The sequence below is a fragment of the Phoca vitulina genome, unplaced genomic scaffold (genome assembly GCF_004348235.1).
Source record: "Phoca vitulina isolate PV1807 unplaced genomic scaffold, GSC_HSeal_1.0 scaffold20, whole genome shotgun sequence".
NCBI classification, from domain to species: Eukaryota; Metazoa; Chordata; class Mammalia; order Carnivora; family Phocidae; genus Phoca; species Phoca vitulina.
This window is the reverse complement of record NW_022589723.1, coordinates 31,869,622-31,886,914: the sequence shown is the minus strand read 5'-3', so window position 1 is coordinate 31,886,914 and position 17,293 is coordinate 31,869,622. Positions and strand designations below refer to the sequence as shown.

At 52.4% G+C, this 17,293-nt stretch overlaps 1 protein-coding gene across 4 annotated transcripts in view; it reads left to right on the top strand.

Annotated features, from left to right (window-relative positions):
• Window positions 1–17,293, top strand: part of MEGF11 (multiple EGF like domains 11) — a 345,128-nt gene that overhangs the window by 93,303 nt on the left and 234,532 nt on the right. For 3 of the 4 annotated variants that reach the window (XM_032417421.1, XM_032417423.1, XM_032417422.1), the window contains exon 1: window positions 869–1,259. In XM_032417421.1, the coding sequence (XP_032273312.1) occupies window positions 1,181–1,259 (79 nt within the window). In that variant the 5' untranslated portion in view covers window positions 869–1,180. Of the gene's footprint in view, window positions 1–868; window positions 1,260–17,293 lie in introns of those variants that run through there. The other variant, XM_032417420.1, reaches the window with a different exon arrangement.

Sequence of the window (17,293 nt, the reverse complement as noted above, 5' to 3'; positions counted from 1 at the left end):
CTTAGAGGAGTACGTCCTGACCCCGAAGCCCCTCTGCCCCGCCAGCTATTAAAGATTTTGACCGTCACACCAGTGCGGGTCCCAATAGGCAGGCAGCATTTTAGAGGTGCCTCTGGCTCTTACCTAGCCCGCACACTTTGCTTCTGATTCTAGGAAAATAGTACGGTCCCAGTAAATAAAAATTAATAACTGCATCTTTATGACAGGGAGTCAGAAGCAGTCTCATGCTGGGATCCCTGTTAAATCCCTGGGTTACTTATAACCCAGATGTTGACAGATGTTGGATCGGGTATTTGAGCTTGTGGGCTTTTCCTTTCCTCTCTTCTCTGAAGACTCCGTGTGCTGATTCACTCTGCAGCCCCTTGGCTCCTGGGGCCAAGTACTGTTTGCCGTGGCTTCTGGAAGGGCTGGCTCGTAGAGGGGCTGACTGCGGTGGGAGAGGAGGAGTGCGCCCCAGCATGAGCGAGCAGAGGTGGCAGAAGGGAGCGCAGCAACAGCTCAGGTGTTAAACTACTGAGGTGGAAAATTGCTCTGACAGTTATGATGTTGTTGTTTCGGGTAGCAAGGGTTACACTATCATTTACTTCAGCCACGCCTGCCGGCGCTGCGGGGCCGCCTGACTCGAGCAAAGCTGCTCATTGCCCGTGTCAGAGTACGCAGGGGTTTTCACCTGCCTTTGGAGAAGCAGGCCACCTGGGAGCTGGTGGGCTGCCCAGCCCCGGGGCGGTGAGGGGGGCACCCTTGGGGTTGGCAGGACCCCGTGCATCACTCCCCTGAGCTGCTGATACCTGTCACTGGGGCCTGGATTGGAACCCAGAGCCACCCAGTGGGAGGATGTGGGGAGCTGGTATTTAGGGAGCACCTTCATGGGTCAGGCCCTGTGCCAGGTGCTGAATATGCCTGAGCTCTTGTGACCCTATCTGCCACCCTGCCAGGTGAGGGGACCGAGGCTTGGAGAGAAGCCTCAGATTGCTCAGGGAGCTCAGGAGGAAAATGGAGCCAGAGTTTGAGGCCAGTCTCCTGATCCCAAAGCCCCAGACCCATTACTTCTTCATTCTCCAGGCGCTTCCTGCAGAACCCGGTGTGAAGTGGCTCTCTGACCTGGGGGAGCCAAAGAGAGCAGGAAGTTCTTTGAATCACGCCATGAGTTGGAGCTGGTTTCTTTCACAAGCATTTCATCATGCCAAGGAGAACCTGCCTGACTCTGCCCATCAGCCCATCCACTAAAGAGCTTTTATCGATCACCTGGTCAGCTCCAAGTAAGATGTCAATGCTGTGGGGGATGTGGAAGCCACGTAAACCTGGGCCTCTTCCCCTGAAGAATGGGGAGCCTGGGCGGGGAGTGACAAGGAATGAGCATGGAAGGACGATCTGGCGTGCTAGGGGCTCTCCGTCAGAGGACTGAGGAGGGTGCGTGAAGGGGACCTAGGATCAGAGAGGGCATCCAGGAGGAGAAGGGAAGCAGAGGAAAGGTGGGAGCGCGATCCAGGCAGGGGATTGTCGTGGGCTGTGTGCGCACTTTCTAAGAGGATGTGCCTATGAGCAGGTGGAGGCTTTAGCTGGGGGCAGAGGCTTCCTCTGAGGCCTGGGCCTCCTGCCACAGCCTCGTCCTGAGGGGCTCATGCCCTGGGCTCTGGGTCACAGCTGCGTGTAATGACAGAAATGTGCTCCCGTGGTCTCTGCATTCTCCCGTCAAGAGGGGAGATTTCCGGAAACCAGTGGAGACTTGGAACTTCAAACACAGGATGGTCCAGAAAGAAGCACAGTGAGGCCCCCGCTGGATGGAGGAGCAAGGGTTCGGGGAGGATGAGCCCTGCCCTGCCCTCAGAGTGTTCCAGGCAGGGCCCCTCAGGTGTCAGGGGTCAGCCCAGGCTCCTGAGTAACCAAGTGCAGAATAATTTCTATTTTCTCCGCCTTGGAATGTGGTTCTGGGAGGTGATTTACACAGCAAAGAAAAGTCCGGAATCTGGTGGAGGTGGGGAGGCAAAGGAGGGGAGGTCCGGGCTCCAGTCCTAGCTCCTGCAGTGAGCCGTCCCTGCTTTTTGGTCTTTATTTTGTCTCTGAAAAATAGGAACCTTCTTTCATGCCCTTTCTACCCCCATGAGAGCACTAAAGATGCATTGAAGGGAAGGGTGTGACTTGAAACCGAACTTTTTATGGCTTTTTATGGAACAACTGGGGATTCTGAGGCATAGGTCAGTCACCAGTCACTACCTCACCGTCCCTGGCGATAGGCCTGTGCTTCCTGGGGGTCCGGTGGTGCCCAGGCTGGCCAAGGTGGTGCTGCAGAGCTGGGTCTCCTGGAGCAAAGGTCCCAGGCAAGGCGGGGGGCTGCCAAGGCTGGGCCTCGGAAGCTGGAGCAGGCAGGTGGGAGAGTGAGGGGGTCCCTGCAGCAGCATCTGCCTGCACTCCCCTCACCTCCACCCTGCATCCAGGAGGAGCCAGGTACTGAAGAGCATCTGGGCAGCAATGGGGTAGAGAGGGAGTCCCACCTTTTGTCCTACCCTCCCAGAATCTGCTCTCCTTCCTACTGTGGCTGGAGCTCAGAGCTGTTCCCCCTGGCCCCCAGGGAGAAGGGGGAAAGGGGCTGGGGCTCCCTGAGCTGGGATGATTCTTCCATAGCTGCTAGGAGCTGTTCTCTGCTGGAAACGGGGTGAGGGGGTGCACCAGACCTAATGACCCATTCTCTCTGTGAGAGGCATTGGCTGTGGGAAGTAAGGAACTCCTGAGGGTGAAGGGGTGGGAAACAGGGCTCCTCAGAATACTAGGAAGTCGAGATTTCTCCCATTGCTTTAGAATCCGAAGATATCAGCCTGGAAGGAAAGTGATGATCTGGGAGTGGTGAGCTCTCGTGACAGATTAAGAAACCCAGACTCAAGGAGGGGAGGGCTCCGCCCATGACTGGTGGCAAAGCAGGACCTGAAGGCAGGGTCCGGATGGGCTGGTCTAGGGTTGTCTGCCCCAGCATCCCGCCTTCCCTCTAGTAGAGCTCAGTCTGGATAGTGAGACCTTGGTTCTTCCAGGGGACTCAGCTCCAGTGCAGAGACAAGGCAGTGATGGTTTGTGGATGCCGAGGAGGAGGGAAGTGCTGGCTCCTCCCTTCTGTCCTCCCTTCTGGAGGTGGAGGAGTCTGAGGGGCAGGAGACCTTTCTCTGGGGACTTTGGTCAGGGTTGTGTGGCTTCCCAGCAGGGAGCCTATGTTTTGGGAGGTGTCTCATCTGATTGGGACATTTCATTCCTGTGCATGGAATTCCAAGTAAGTCAAAGGTGTGAGGCTGGACACTCCTGAAATATTCCCAACGCATTCCAAGGCAAAAAGAGTACCTCCCCAACCCCCAAGACATTCCTTCCTTGTCCCTTGAATCTTTCCTAACTTCCACCAAAATCAAGCAAGGTGATGGTGGTGGAAAGCGGATGGGACTGATCATCTGACACCTGAGTTTTTATCCCACCTGCATTGCTGACAAGGGCCCCATTTGAATAAAGAGTGCCTAGATTATGATTCAAAGTGTTCTTGCCCCCATACCCTAAGATTCTAGCAGACTTCCAGGTGAGCCTCATCATCCACTGATCCATCTTGCTAATAAGTCTTAATAGCATGCCTACTATGTGCGAGTCTTCATATGTCTTCATAAGGGATAGTATCCGCCCACCCATGGACAAGGAGGGTGGGCTTCCTGAGGTTCCTAAGTCACCAAACTGGGGGAAAAAGCCCTCCTCCCAGGCTCTGCGACTCCTTAAAGAATATTAATTATTCTCCAAGGAAGTCTTCATTCTGAGTCATTCCCTTTCTCCGGTAATTAACATTACACGTCATTAACAGTCAGAGAACATTGTATGATCAAAGACAGCATAATTCGTAGCAAGATTCTGAGGAATAGCACAATATTTGTTAATTATGTTATTGATTCTTATGGTCTGGAATGCCCTAATTATTCCCGATCCCAAGCGGACCCCACCATGCCCGCCGGGCTGACTTTGAACTGCTGTCCTACCCTGGGCGGCCCAGCCCCCTGATCTGGGGCTGGTGGGACCACAACTTTCAAAGGGATCAGAGAAGCTGTGTGTCCCCAGGGCCACATGAAACGGGGAGCTGGTTGGGACGTGGGGGCTGCTTCTCCCAGGCTCCCACTGCAGCTCTGACTGAGTCAACGAGTGAGATGTAACATCTCTCTTTAATTAGCCAGATGCTGTTAATTGACTTCTCGGGGGCTCCTGCAGGCGCTGCTTCCGGGGAGCGGAGGGATGGGCGTTCTTCTAGGCCTAAGGCTACTTGCTGCTTTTGAAGAACGAGCAGCCCTGGGTGAGGCTCTGGAGGCCTGGTGGGGACAGGGAGGCCCCTGGGGGCGGGGCTGTAGCAGGTGCGTCTTGGGCGAACCTCTCCGCCTGCTCTAAAACTGCTAAGTGGCATGATGCATTTCTATCAGTGGCATAATTACAAAATGATGCTTGTTTTTTAATCAGCTGTATTTATGAGGGGGCCAAGCTCCCTCCCTCTTGTTGCTGAATCCTGCAATTAACCTTTGTAATTGTGTGACAGTCGGCTTCCCACTCAATGTTTCGTCTGAACCCTGGTGGGCTGCGCTCTGAGTGGTGCTGACGGGAGGGGTGGTGTGTCCAGCGCACCGGGGTGCCTGGGGGTGGGGACAGGGGTGGGAAGTTAGACTTAGCGTGACGAGACCCACGGTCACCACCACGAATAACAGTTAAAAACAACGCCTCCCCAGGCTGGACTGACTAATTCAGACCTCACAGAGACCTCTTGAAGTAGGTCCTAGTAATACCCCCACTTTACAGATGGGGGGAACGGAGGATCAGAGAGATCAAGCGACCATCAAGTTCACACAGCCAGGCCGAATCAGGAATCTAGCCTGTGTTGATCGCGCCAGGGAGGGTTTTTCCAAAGTGGCTTCTGGAGCGTTTCTGGGGAGTTTACTGAGCTCCAGCGTGCCTCCAGCTGTGGTTCTGGTGATTTGGAAAGGGAGATGGGGGGCGGGAAAGGGTCTGTGAGTGAGAGCTGAGGGCAGAGGGGAGCGGAGGGGGCCGAGGGAGCTATTGCTGTAGGGCACAGACCCTCAACTTCATTCTGTCCTGGGCATCTGCCTTTCCTCCTCTTGCCTGGTCTTTTCCACATCTCCTTACAGCTCTGGAGACTGAGGCCCTGAGCAGGGAGGTGACTTGACCAAGGGCTTCCCACTACTCACAGGGGAGCCATGTCCAGGAACCAGCTATTATTGACTGAGCGCCCTTAGGGCATGGAGCCGTGCGGGAGAGGGCTCCTGCCTCAGGCAGCCTCCGCTCTAGCAGGGGATGTGAGATCATGGGATGCCCTCCCATGGGGAGGGAAGGGGACCAGGGACCTGGCCCAGCCCTGCCCACTCCCCCTTCCACTCTCCAGCCCCACCCTCAGTAACAGCTGGGACAGCACAGATGTGGAGAGACTGCCAGGCTGCTGGGGGGGGGATGGGTTTGGGGACACTGGCTGAAGGGCTGCCAGCCCCTGGGGTGGGCGTGGAATCAGCTAGTGCAATCTGGAGATTTGACCAGAGAGGGCCGTTGGGCTCCAGGCGCACTCTAGCAGCCCTACCCTGCCCCACCAGCACCGTTCTGCCTGCCCAGCCCCAGCCCCAGCCCATCTGATCCCTTCTCTCTGTGCCTCAGCCAGGGGGAAATAGCTTACTTTTCTTTTTACATTCTGGGGCTACTGCCAAGGGAGCCTGAGTTGGGGCACTGGTCAGAGGAAGGGGCAGATAAGCTGAGACCTGAAGTTCTCCACATAAACAATTTCACATAAATGCGATCATATCATATTTATTTTTTTAGCTTGTTCTTAAAATTTTTTTTCTTTAACTTGCCTCCCTCCTCCCTTTTACCCTGCATCATGCCCTTACCCCTTGTGCTCTCAGGGAATCCTTCCCCACAACCCGTTCTGTATTCTTCCATGTCATATAACTCTAACCACGTAAAAACAGGTATGTGTGTGCATATGCGGATTGTTTGCTTTAGAAAACAGGATGATGCTCTCTAGCCCCTGACTTTTTCCCTTCCCACTACCCCCTGACAATCATTCCAACTCAACCAGTGTTGCTCTCATTTTTTCCTTTTGTAACAGGCTGGAAAGTCACTCAGCTAGTAATGGGAGCCTGTCACACAGTGGGAGAGGCTCCCAAATATTTCATGGTGTGGATATTCAACCATCATTTAAAATTTTTATTTCCCTATTAATGAACATTCACTTCTACTTTTTTTTTTTTTAAATCAGAAAAGGATCTTTTGAAAATACAACCCTGGCCAGAGCGCCTGGGTGGCTCAGTCAGTTAAGTGTCTGCCTTCAGCTCAGGTCATGATTTCAGGGTCCTGGGATCGAGCCCCACGTCGGGCTCCCTCTGCCTGCCGCTCCCCCTGCTTGTGCTCTGTCTGTCAAATAAATAAAATCTTAAAAAGAAAGAAGGAAAATACAACGCTGGCCAAATAGTTCCCTTACTTAAAACCTTCCAATGGTTGTCTCTTTATCTTGGGACAAAGTCAAGGCCAGTCATGTTCCGGGGCTGACCTTTCGCCAGCTCAGCCTGCACCTCCACTGCCTCCAACTCTGCTCCAGCCAGAACGAGCCAGTTTTCCTTCCTCTTTATCCCTCTGCCTGGAACACTCCTGCCCTACCTGGCTTACTCCTCAGCCTCCTTCAGGTCGCCACATATGTGCCCCTCCTCAGATCCCTTGACAATGGCCTTGGAGTTGGTCCTCTCACACGTACTGGAACATCATGGTTACAAGTTGTTCTATCTCTACCGTTTAGCATCTGACTTGGCATGTTATGGATCCAGGTCCTTGCCTAATGTCTGACACTTTCTAGGTGCTTCTGTGTTGCATGAATGATTGATGAAGGGTGAAGCTTTGGTCCTTGGATGGAGGCTGGCAAGAACCTGGGCTGGACCATCATGTAAGGTGCCAGTTGGAGAGGGGCAATAAGTCAGGATTTTGGAGCAGGACCAGGGAAGGAGCCAGATTGTTAAAGCCCAGGTGGGGGGTTGGGGGGAGGGTGGTTGGGGAGGACAAAGTTAGATTGGGACTTTGGAACAGGTGAGATGACTGAGGTTCACCGTTGGGGCTCATTGGCAGTGGGAGAGGCTTAGGGGAAAATCCGGGGACCTTGCAGCTCTGACCCAGCCACCCTCTATCCCGAATCTGAGGTCAGAAAGGGCGTCCCCATTATGCCTGCCTTGGCAAGAATAGCTTCAGGAGTGGGACTTTCCTGTGAGTTTTCAGGTGGGAGCGGTATGGGAACCCATAGGAAGTAGTTAGAGAAAGCAAAGGCAGAGGAAGTGGGCAAGGAGAGGGCGAGAGGGTGTGAGAAGGAGACATGATATTCCTTGAAAAGGTGCTGATCTTTGTAAACAGAACAGGAGCAGGGCAGAGAACCCCATCTGGTTCCTCTGCCCCCACCGTCTTCCAGCTACTTAAAGTATTCTCCATGGAGTGATGTGAGCTTCCACACTGTCAGGTCTCAGAGACAGGAGTACAGAAATTAAGAGGAAGCAGCTTGATAGCAACTTGACATTGATAGTCAGTGGACGCCTCTCATTGTATGGGGTAGAGACCCGTGTGGCAGGTGGCAGTGGTGAGTTGCACTTGGGACACACCGCACGGGGCCATGTACTGTAACGACCACTTACCAACCACATCTTATTGGAAATTAAACTGTTCTAGACTATGAGCAACTCCCATCCAAATGGTGAATGTTGGCTTGTCACTGTCTCTCCCATGGGCAGAGCAAGAGGACATGCGTCTTCTCAAAAGCCAGAAGGAAGAACTTCAGTTAGACATCAGTAGGAATTAAAAGCTATAATCTGCTGTCACTTTTGTCTGGAAGAAATGTAGCTTCTTCCTCTGAGGTCTTGAGAGAGACTGTCCCTTGCTGCCTGGGGAGGGGAGGCCAACCAGGGCATCTAGAACAACCTTCCTGTTGGAGGCCAATAATGATGATTCCCTGCACCTGTGTCATTCATTATACCTTCCAAAGCACTTTCACTAGCATCATCTTTTTGACTTTTATAACTACTCCACAAATAGATCAAAGCAGTCATCATCATTCTCACTTTGTGGACTAGTTAAGATCAGAGAGGTCAAGTCAATTTCCCAAAGTTGCCCAGCAAATTAGAAACAAAAAAGGGTAAGAGACAACACCCAGGCTTTTGTTTGTTTGTTTGTTCTTGTTCTTGTTGTTTATTATGTTTTAGATCAGTGGCAGTAAGAGGGGTATGGGGAAACCAAAGGAGACAGCAGTGTGAATAGTAGCTACTCTTTACTGGGTGCCCAAGAGTGACAGTAGCTATGTTTGTTGAGTTGTTACAGTGTATCAGATACTGTGTATAATTACCTCATTTAATTTTCACAATGGATACAATTACCATCTCCATTAGCAGATGAGGAAACAGAGCCTCTGTGAGATTAAGTCATTTGTCCAAAGTCACTCAGCTAGTAATTAACAAAGCTGGTTCTTGATTCATACTAGCTGACTCCGGAGTGTGTTTTCTACACCATTACACTGTAAGCCAGCCAGCACCCACACTGATCCTCCCAGGGACCCAGCGCGGGACATGCGCTCTTGCCAATCTCCTAGATAGAAATTGAGGCTTGGTCACATTGGGGACTTATCCCAGAGCTATACACCTAGTGGAGTTTGACGCCCCCCAGGCTGAGGTTCAAGGTGGGCCTTGCTGATTGCCGAGCTTCCCTCTTCGGGCACATTCCACAGCCTCTTTCAGCAATAAGCTCTGCCCCGGCCAGGGTGCACAGGTGGGCAGGCTGCGTGGATGGGTCGGCCCACGCACTGGACCCGGTTTGCACCTTCCCTTTCTCTTCCCCTAGAGAGGACTGGAAAGTCAAATGCATTCAGCACCTGGCAACTGCTAATTATTAATGCCCGAGCCACTGGCAGCTCCTCGTTATGTCACGTCACACAGAAGATTTATGGCCACTTTGAAAGAGGCTTTGAAATGAGACAAAACTCGGGTGCCTGGGTGGCTCAGTTGGTTAAGCGACTGCCTTCGGCTCAGGTCATGATCCTGGAGTCCTGGGATCGAGTCCCGCATCGCTTCTCCCTCTGACCCTCCTCCCTCTCATGCTCTCTGTCTCTCATTCTCTCTCTCTCAAATAAATAAATAAAATCTTTAAAAAAAAAAAAAAAAAGAAATGAGACAAAACTCAATATTGAATTTTTTTCATCTCCTTCTCCCTTTGGGGTTTCAGGGCATATGATATCAGCTTCCTCTCCATTAGCATATTTCTAACGAGCTCTTATTAAGGTGAATTTCATTCCAGCTCTCAGAGTTTTCATTAGAGGAGGAGTGGGAGGGAGGGCAAGACACAGGCAGATGCAGGGACCTCAGGACGCAGGGACCTCTGGGCTTGGGGACCAGGCGGCCCTCGCTTGGCTCCAGCCTCCTCCAAGCGAGCACCGCTCTCCCATCCATGCAAGAGGGTTTCCGCTGCTTTTCACTGTGGGATTGGGCTAAGGGACGGGGGCAGTTACCGGCGGGGCTCACCATACGGGAGGGCCTGGGTTGGCTCAGCCACTGCCCAGTGACAGGCAGGCCATCACTCTTCTTTGAGCCCATACAGTGGGGACTATGGCACCTGCCACGTGGCTGTGCTCTGTGGGGAGAAACAGTGTCTCCTTGGTTCACTGCTGGAGCCTTTAGTGCCTGGCACATCACAGGTGCTCAGTAAACAGTGGTGGAGCAGATAGAGGGGTGGAGGGACGGATGGCAGTGTCATCCCACAAATGGGACCAGCTGCAGATGCTAGGGCACCTGCTTGTGGGAATGCCAGGAAAGGTTCGCTCATTGACCATCTATGACTGGGCTTGCGTGGGGTGGATTGGTGCCCAGGGCACTCGTACCAGCCCTGGGCTGGGTGGGGGAGCTACACGCCCCTCTGTCCCATATCTGTTGCCATATAGATGTGCTATGGGAGGGTTTGACAGGCATTCCTGGTACAGCAGCTTTGCTCTTTCCTTTCACCCGGGCCTGGCTGGCTTCTTGAAGGTGTCGCGAAACTGCACTAACAGCTTAGCAGCCCCCTGCTTCCGCCACCCAAAGACACTTTGATAGGGTGGGGGTGCCCTGCTGATAGGGTGGGGGTGCCCTGCGAGTCCAGGGCAGAAGCACAGTACCAGCAGGAAGGGGGTACCCAGGCTAGGTACCTGTGCCCTGGGGTGAGAATGGAGAAAGAGACAGAGAAAGGACAAGGTCACCCACCTGGTAGGCTTTCGTCTGGATCAGGGCCCCAGCCCCTGCCCTCAGGGGGTCCTAGTGGGTGATTCTCAACCCTGGCAGCTCACTAGAATCATCTGAGAAGCTTTCAAAAAAAAAAAAAAATACTGATGTCCAAGCTCCAGCCACACAAATTTGGTTCTCATTGGCTTGGAGTGCGGTCCCAAACATGGATATTTTTTAAATGTTCCGACATGATTCTAACAGGCAGCTGGGGTGGGTACCACTGTTTAGGGTGTGTATGTGTTGGAAGAGGGGAGCTAGACGTCCTGCCCAGGGGGCACCCTCCACCACTTGCCTCCCACCAGGGGAGCCTCAGCCCTTGCCTTGAGCTCTGTGATGGGGGCACCCTGATTTCTGCCGCAAGGACAGAGGAGGTGCCACAGGAAAGGGTGAAGTTGCCACCTCTGGACAGATGTCAGCCTGCTGTCTCTGTGCCATCTGGTCCACGCTCTGCTAGTGAAACTTTGGGCCCCTCCTCATCCCCCACCCCGAGTCCCACCTCAGGGTCCTCATCTCCAGCAGGCCCTTCTAGGGGCAAATGAGACTGTAGACGAGGATGTGCTTTATAAAAAGCCCACAAGAAGGTAAGGATTTTTGAGATCAGGAGACTCTGCAGAAGCTGTCTCGTCAGTCCTGGGGAGAGAGGGCTGGTGGAAATAGTTTCTGAGGGCCTCGGGAAGGCAGGGCAGAGAGGACAGCTTTCCTGCAGCCCCCCACTCTGCCTCTCTAGTTAGTTGCCTCCTCTGTGCCCCTGTTTGGAGAAGGAAAAGGAACACCTGCAGGAAAGGCTGCAGGAGGTGGCAGGGAGAGACCCCGGGTAGCCACTGTACCCAAGGAGAGGAAGGCCACCCCGGGGACAGGGTTAGAATGGGCTGGAAAGTCAGCAGACACGGGTTCTTTGAGGGACTGGCAGATTCAAGGTACCCAGAATCCAACGTGTCTCCAGGGGACTCCCCTGCCCCCAGCCTACCTGGGCCTTGCCCCCCCACCACCCCAAGGGGCTCTGCTCAAGGGCCTCCCTTCCCTTTCCTGTGGCATGCTGGAATGGGAGGGGCGCTGGATTGGGGGTCAGCTCTGCCATCCGCTGTGTGACCTTGGGCAAGTCTCTTATCTTTCATGCAGAAAGAGACCTGTTCATTGATTCGTTGATCCAGCCATTGGCCAGTTATCAAATGTTTATTGATACTGGCCCTGGGCCAGGGGCTGAGGGCACCTGGGGGGAACCCCACTTCCCTCTCACCTTCTCTTGCTGCAGAGAATCACTGTGGAACCTTTTCAAGCTGTAAGGGACCTTAGCGAGAGTCCAGGTTTGGCTCTAAAACAACAGAACTATCACTCAGTATCCTTTTATAAATGGGGAAATGGAGGTCCAGAGAAGCTGTTCAGGGTCTTCCCCTGGTCCCATAGCTGACAGGTGATGCTAGAAAGCTCCAACTCATGCCTATAAGCCCATGTCCTCTCCTCAGATGAGCCCACCTACTTGAGAAGGGATTCTAGCTCCTCCCTATCAGGAAAGAGCCCAGAGGGGTTCATTGACTCATTCAGGGTCACACAGCAATTTTGCCAGACCTGCTGAGAGGCCTGATTTCTGGGTTTCTTTGTCCCCGGCCTGTTGATCCCGGCCCTTGGCTGGGTGCTTGGCTCAGGCCGTGTTGAGAGCCCACGGGCGCCTTGTCAGCAGATCCTGTCCCCCGACGGGCCCCCACTCAGCCTCTGTGCCAGGCCGGTGGCCGTGCTGGCTCCCACATTCATGTGCTGCGACACATACACGCACAGCTCTACCTTTGGGCGTTCGTGATGGCTCCACAGTGGGTGAAATTGGTTTGAGATAAATGTCTCCTCTGCCTTCTTCCCTCCGGGTGATTTGATCCTCATCTTCACTTTGTGGAGTGATCCAGAGTCTGGCATGCGCCTGTCCTGTCTAGATATGTCCTTTCTGATGCAAAGATGTTGCCACGCCGGCTCGGCCCCTTCCCGCTCGCCTCCCGATGCATCCCCGCCTCGGGGAGGCGGGGGGGCTCCACACGCAGAGCTGAGTGTTAACAAGGGCTCGCAGTGTCCTCACCTTTCAAGGTTATTGGAATATTTTCCGGACGGGGCCCTGCGTGGGGTGGGTCCTGCTCATTCCTGGGGCACAAACCACTGCTCTGCCTTGCTAGGGCACTGGGCCCTTCTGTAATAAAATCACCTCCTCATCCTCTGAAGGCTGGGGAGACGCAGGGGTGTCATGTGCTCAGTTAGGGATCCCATTCAGATCTCTTGCCAGTTACTGCTGCTGCCAGCACCCGAACTAGCCCTAAGGGAAGAGAGGGAGGGGTAGGGCTTAGCCCCTTGAAGGCCTGTCCCCAACCTCTTTCTTGAGTCCTCAGAGCACAGCTGAGGCAAGATTGGCACACTTAAAGAAGGTAGTTAGGCTAAGGGATGACACCAGGGAAACACACATAGAGGATGTATCGTAACGTAAGATAATCTGGTCCAGGGGCTCTGGCTTCCTCGTCTGTACTCCTGGTTGTGCTCAGGAACATCCCCCTGCCCGGTTCCTCTAGAGGAGGCACACAGCCTCCCCACCCATCTCTTGATGTCAGAGCCATAGGAGACCTAGAGACCATCTAGCACTTTCTCAGGCAGGTTCCAGAGAGAATTCAGCCCTAATGCCCCATGATGTCCACGGTCTCTAATGGATCGGCTTTTCTCCTGTGCCTCTAGAATGGTACTTCTTATGTACCACCCTTGGAAAAGTTGAGAAAATAGTCCCTGAAGTCATTTCCTGGGTTAATCATTAGATGAGGAACTCCAGCTAATAAAGGCTTCCTCTGCAGCTAACAAAGCACTGAGGAGGTGGGAGACTTGCCCAAGGTCACAGAGGGAGCACAGCCACTGTACTGTACTGTCCTCCCTTCCTCTGCCCAAATTAGGTGAGTGTGGAGGAGGCCCTGATCCAAGGAGATGGCCCACCCCTCCCCCAACACACCATATATGGCACACACATGCGCTCGCACACAGGCTCTGAGCCTGAAGAGCAGAGCCGTACTTGGAAGCATCGTGATGGACGAGCAGGTGGTCCTGAATTCCGATCTAGTTCATTCACCTCCAGACTGTGAGCCTCTGCAAACGGAGATGGTAACAGCAGCTTCCCGGAGCCGCTGCGAGAACGCAGTGAAGTCCGCCAGGTGCCGAGCACAGGGTCCGGCGCCGGGCAGGCTCTCGGGGACTGTTCGTTTGCTGCTCTGCTCTGGTGCTCAGTAAGCTGCTCCCCGGTTCACTGTTGGACCCCATCCGTATCCAACTTCTCATTCAACAAGGGACATCCACAGGGTGTTCTTAGCAAGCGCTGTGAGGGCACTGGATGTGGTGTTAGCAGGCAGCTCACGCTCTCCATCCCGGGCCCACAGACCCAGCTCCCACCCACCTCACTCACTTCTCTCTTTTCTCCCTCTCTTCGTGCAGACACACGTGCGTCCTGGTCGGAGGCCTACCGCGGTTATCAGGCTTCCGTCCTGCCCCCCATTCTTCCCACCCCACTGAGTCCCTGCGCGCGTGATGGCAGATTTGGAGACTTGTGGGCACACCGCAGAATTAGGAGCGTGTGCTGTAGATTTGGCACAAGCTTCCCGTTTTCTGCATGTTGGCGATTCAGCATACTGGAGGTTCGCGCCTCGCAGGCCGGCCCTGCCTGGGGGAAGGGCAGAGGGCGACCTAGGGGAGCTGGAGCCAGAGGGGAGAGCTGCCCCCACCTCCATTTTGCCTTGAGGAAGGGATTGTCCGGATTTCTGAATTTTCTGTTGAGTTGGAAGTGAGGCAGAGAAGACCTTTATAGGGTTCCGATGCCTGCTACCCAAATCCTTTCGCAGCGTGGCTTTTTCGCTTCTGGTCTTGGTAAGTGGATTCTATCGAGTGGGAACACATCTCTTTGGATTTATTGGGATTTTGCATGGTTTCAGGGTCATCATTCGTAAAGGCGTTGTCCTTGTTCAGGAGTAGGTAGGAAGGGAGGGAAATGAAGCCAGTAAGTTACCAGAACAGAAGCTAGCCCAGGCGACGGTTTCTCAGGAGGGCCCTGGATGGGGTGGGCCCCGCTCATCCTTGGGGCACAAACCACTACTCTAGGCTGGACGCACACTGATGAGAACCAAGCCTGACGGGCGCCACTGGACGTGACTAGCTGCACGGTGGCATTCTGGTTAACCGAAGGTTTCACCTCATTGGGGTGTGGCTCCATTTTCTCCCCGACCCTGGTGCTCAGGATTGCATGTGCCTAGATCCTCCTCCCTCCTCGCGACCATGCCTCTCTCGCACCCAGTGTCTCAGGTGGCATTGTTCCACGGAGCCCTCAGAAGGAACTGCTCTGACACGCTAAGCTCTTCAATTTCCCACACACGGTGCGTAGATGCCCCCAGACAAAACAGAATTGATTTATAATTCTCTTAATGGAAGCACAGGCTTTAGTTGCTCTAGAAATAGATCATTACCTCTGCCACCTTTTGTAATTTTTCCCTCCCATTTTTTTCCCCCACACTACTGTGGTCTAAAAATATGATGGTTCATCTCAGCCTTCTCTTGTAAGCCACTAACTGCTAGACGTTTCTCCTTAGACCTTTAATTTATAGCATGTTTGTTCAGTTTCGCTTCATTAATTAATGTTCTTCCCAGGCCCCCATGCCAGAGTCTTTGTGTAATGCTTTCTTACAGTAAGCAGGTGCTTTTATCCTTAATGAACAATTTCCTGGAAAATACTGAAATAAACAACAAATAATCAGGCCAGGAACACAATGAATCTGAGAGTTTTGTGCCATCCTGCAGATTAAACCTGGAAGATGACGGATGGGTTTAGTTTAGGTGTTTTTTTTTTTGTATCTTCCGCGGTGCTGTTTCAGTGGTACCTTCCTTGGGGAGGGAGTGCAGGGTGCTGAAGTTCTGGAAGGCAAATGAGCTGCTCGCTCCTCCAGGAAACCAGAGTTCAGAGAAACTGTGTTTTATCATCAATGCATGCGGCTGTGGAGATGAGCATCAGACGCAGCGTAAGCCAGAAGCGCAGCCAGACTGGCCTCTGGTTCCAGACTTGGAATCCTCTCTAACTTAGGCTGTGGGTCAGCAGGGCCTGGGCTGGGACGAACTGCCACCTCATTGCAGTTCATCCTGTCCTCATCTCTCCTTTCTGGCAAATTTGCTCCACTCCAAGGAGGCAGTTCTTGAGCCCAGGACCCTAATAAATTCATTCCCTCTCTGTTCACACAACCCCCCCCCCCAAACCGGGCCTTTTTTGGCGCCCCCCCCCCCCCCCCCCGCCCACGCCCCAGCAGAAGGGCAGTGACCAGACTTTACCCAGCGTTTTACTGTTGACAGGCCTTCTTGTAACCCTTATCTCTTTGGCTTCTCATGACCTTGTGAGTAGGTTTTCTTACTGTTTCCACTTTACAAGGAGGAAGCTGGGACTCCCAGAGGTCAAGTGACCTACCCGAGGTCACACAATGGAGGTGGGATGGAGGTGGGATTCGGACCCAGGAACTGATCAGGATTCCAGGGCTCCGGGTTCTTGTTATCTTTGGTGGAGCAAAGCCTGTGTGGGTAGCGAGGACTGAGCAAGCTGTGGAGTGAGGTGAAGTGCCCGAGGCCGACCTGCCCAGGCTGTGAGCCAGAATTCATCAGTGTCATGAACAAAGGACTGCAATAAATTTCTTTTAAAATCTGAATACCTGATTCATTTATTATACTGAATAGAGCTGACAGATTCATACATTATCCATCCATTTTTCTGTGTCGTAAGATCATTTTGGGTCTTTGAAATGGCATAATGTTTTTAATCACAGCATGGATACAATCACAGCATGGACCCATGCCATACAATTGTAATGGCAATTTTGCCCCAGCCTGATGGCTCCCAGGGCTGCCTGGGGAGCCCCGTAAAGTGGCCTGTGTCCCTAGGGGTAGCAGGCTTAGGGCTTGATGAATCCCTGTTCTCTGGGAAAAGTCACCCCAAGGGGCAGTGCGGAAGAATCCAGACCTAGAGGAAGGTAGGCTGTGGGGACACTGTCCAAAGGACCCTGCCTTCTTTGTTTCCAAAACGAAGATGGCTTTATTGTGGTGTTTCACATTTTAGAATCGAGACTAGCTCATCGTAGAACATGCAAATGTACAGAAAAGTATAGAGAAGAAAGTAAGTCACCTAAAATGTCATCACCTGGATATCTTTAACATTTTAAACATCCTTTCAGATATCTTTCCATCTTGCTTGCTCTCAACACACACACACACACACACACACACCATAAACTTGCTCTCTACATTTTATATAAATGCGATCCTAATGCACATGCTGTTTTGTAACCTGTGTTTTTCATAGATTAATACGTCAGGGTTATCTTTCCATGTTGGTGAACTTATGTACATTATCTTAAAATATCTTTGCCTTTCTGATTATGGTGGTAATAATGTTTATTGTAGGAAACACTCATATAACAATAAAAATACTGACTTAGAAGCACAAGTCCTATGATACCGCTTCCTTCCCCTCCAGCCCCCATGAAAGATGATCACTATTAATGCTTTAGTGGATAGGCTTCCATATTTTTTCTGCACATCAATATTTTAATGTTTGCATAATATTTTGTTATGTAGACATGGTGGAATTTATTTAGCAAGGGCCCTACTGATTTAGGTATTGAGGTTGTTTCAATGCTACAACAAACATCTCTTTATTAAGAGATGATGCAACAAACATTCTTGAACCTATCCTCGACACTGGCCAATTTCTTAAAAAAAAAAAGAAATTGCAGAAGTAGAGTCCTGGATTACAGATACACATTAAAACAGGTTGTTATGCATTGCCAAGTTGCTTTACAGAATACACTGATGCATGTTTCCGTTACAAGTGCATAAGCATAGACATCTTCGGGCTTTGGGACAGTTGGGTTGGGTCATCTGGCTTCAGAATCTTCTGGCCTAGATACATATGGAAGGTTCCAGAAGGAAACCCGGAGAGGTACCATAGTCTGATGTGCATGTCTGCCGGCCAAAAG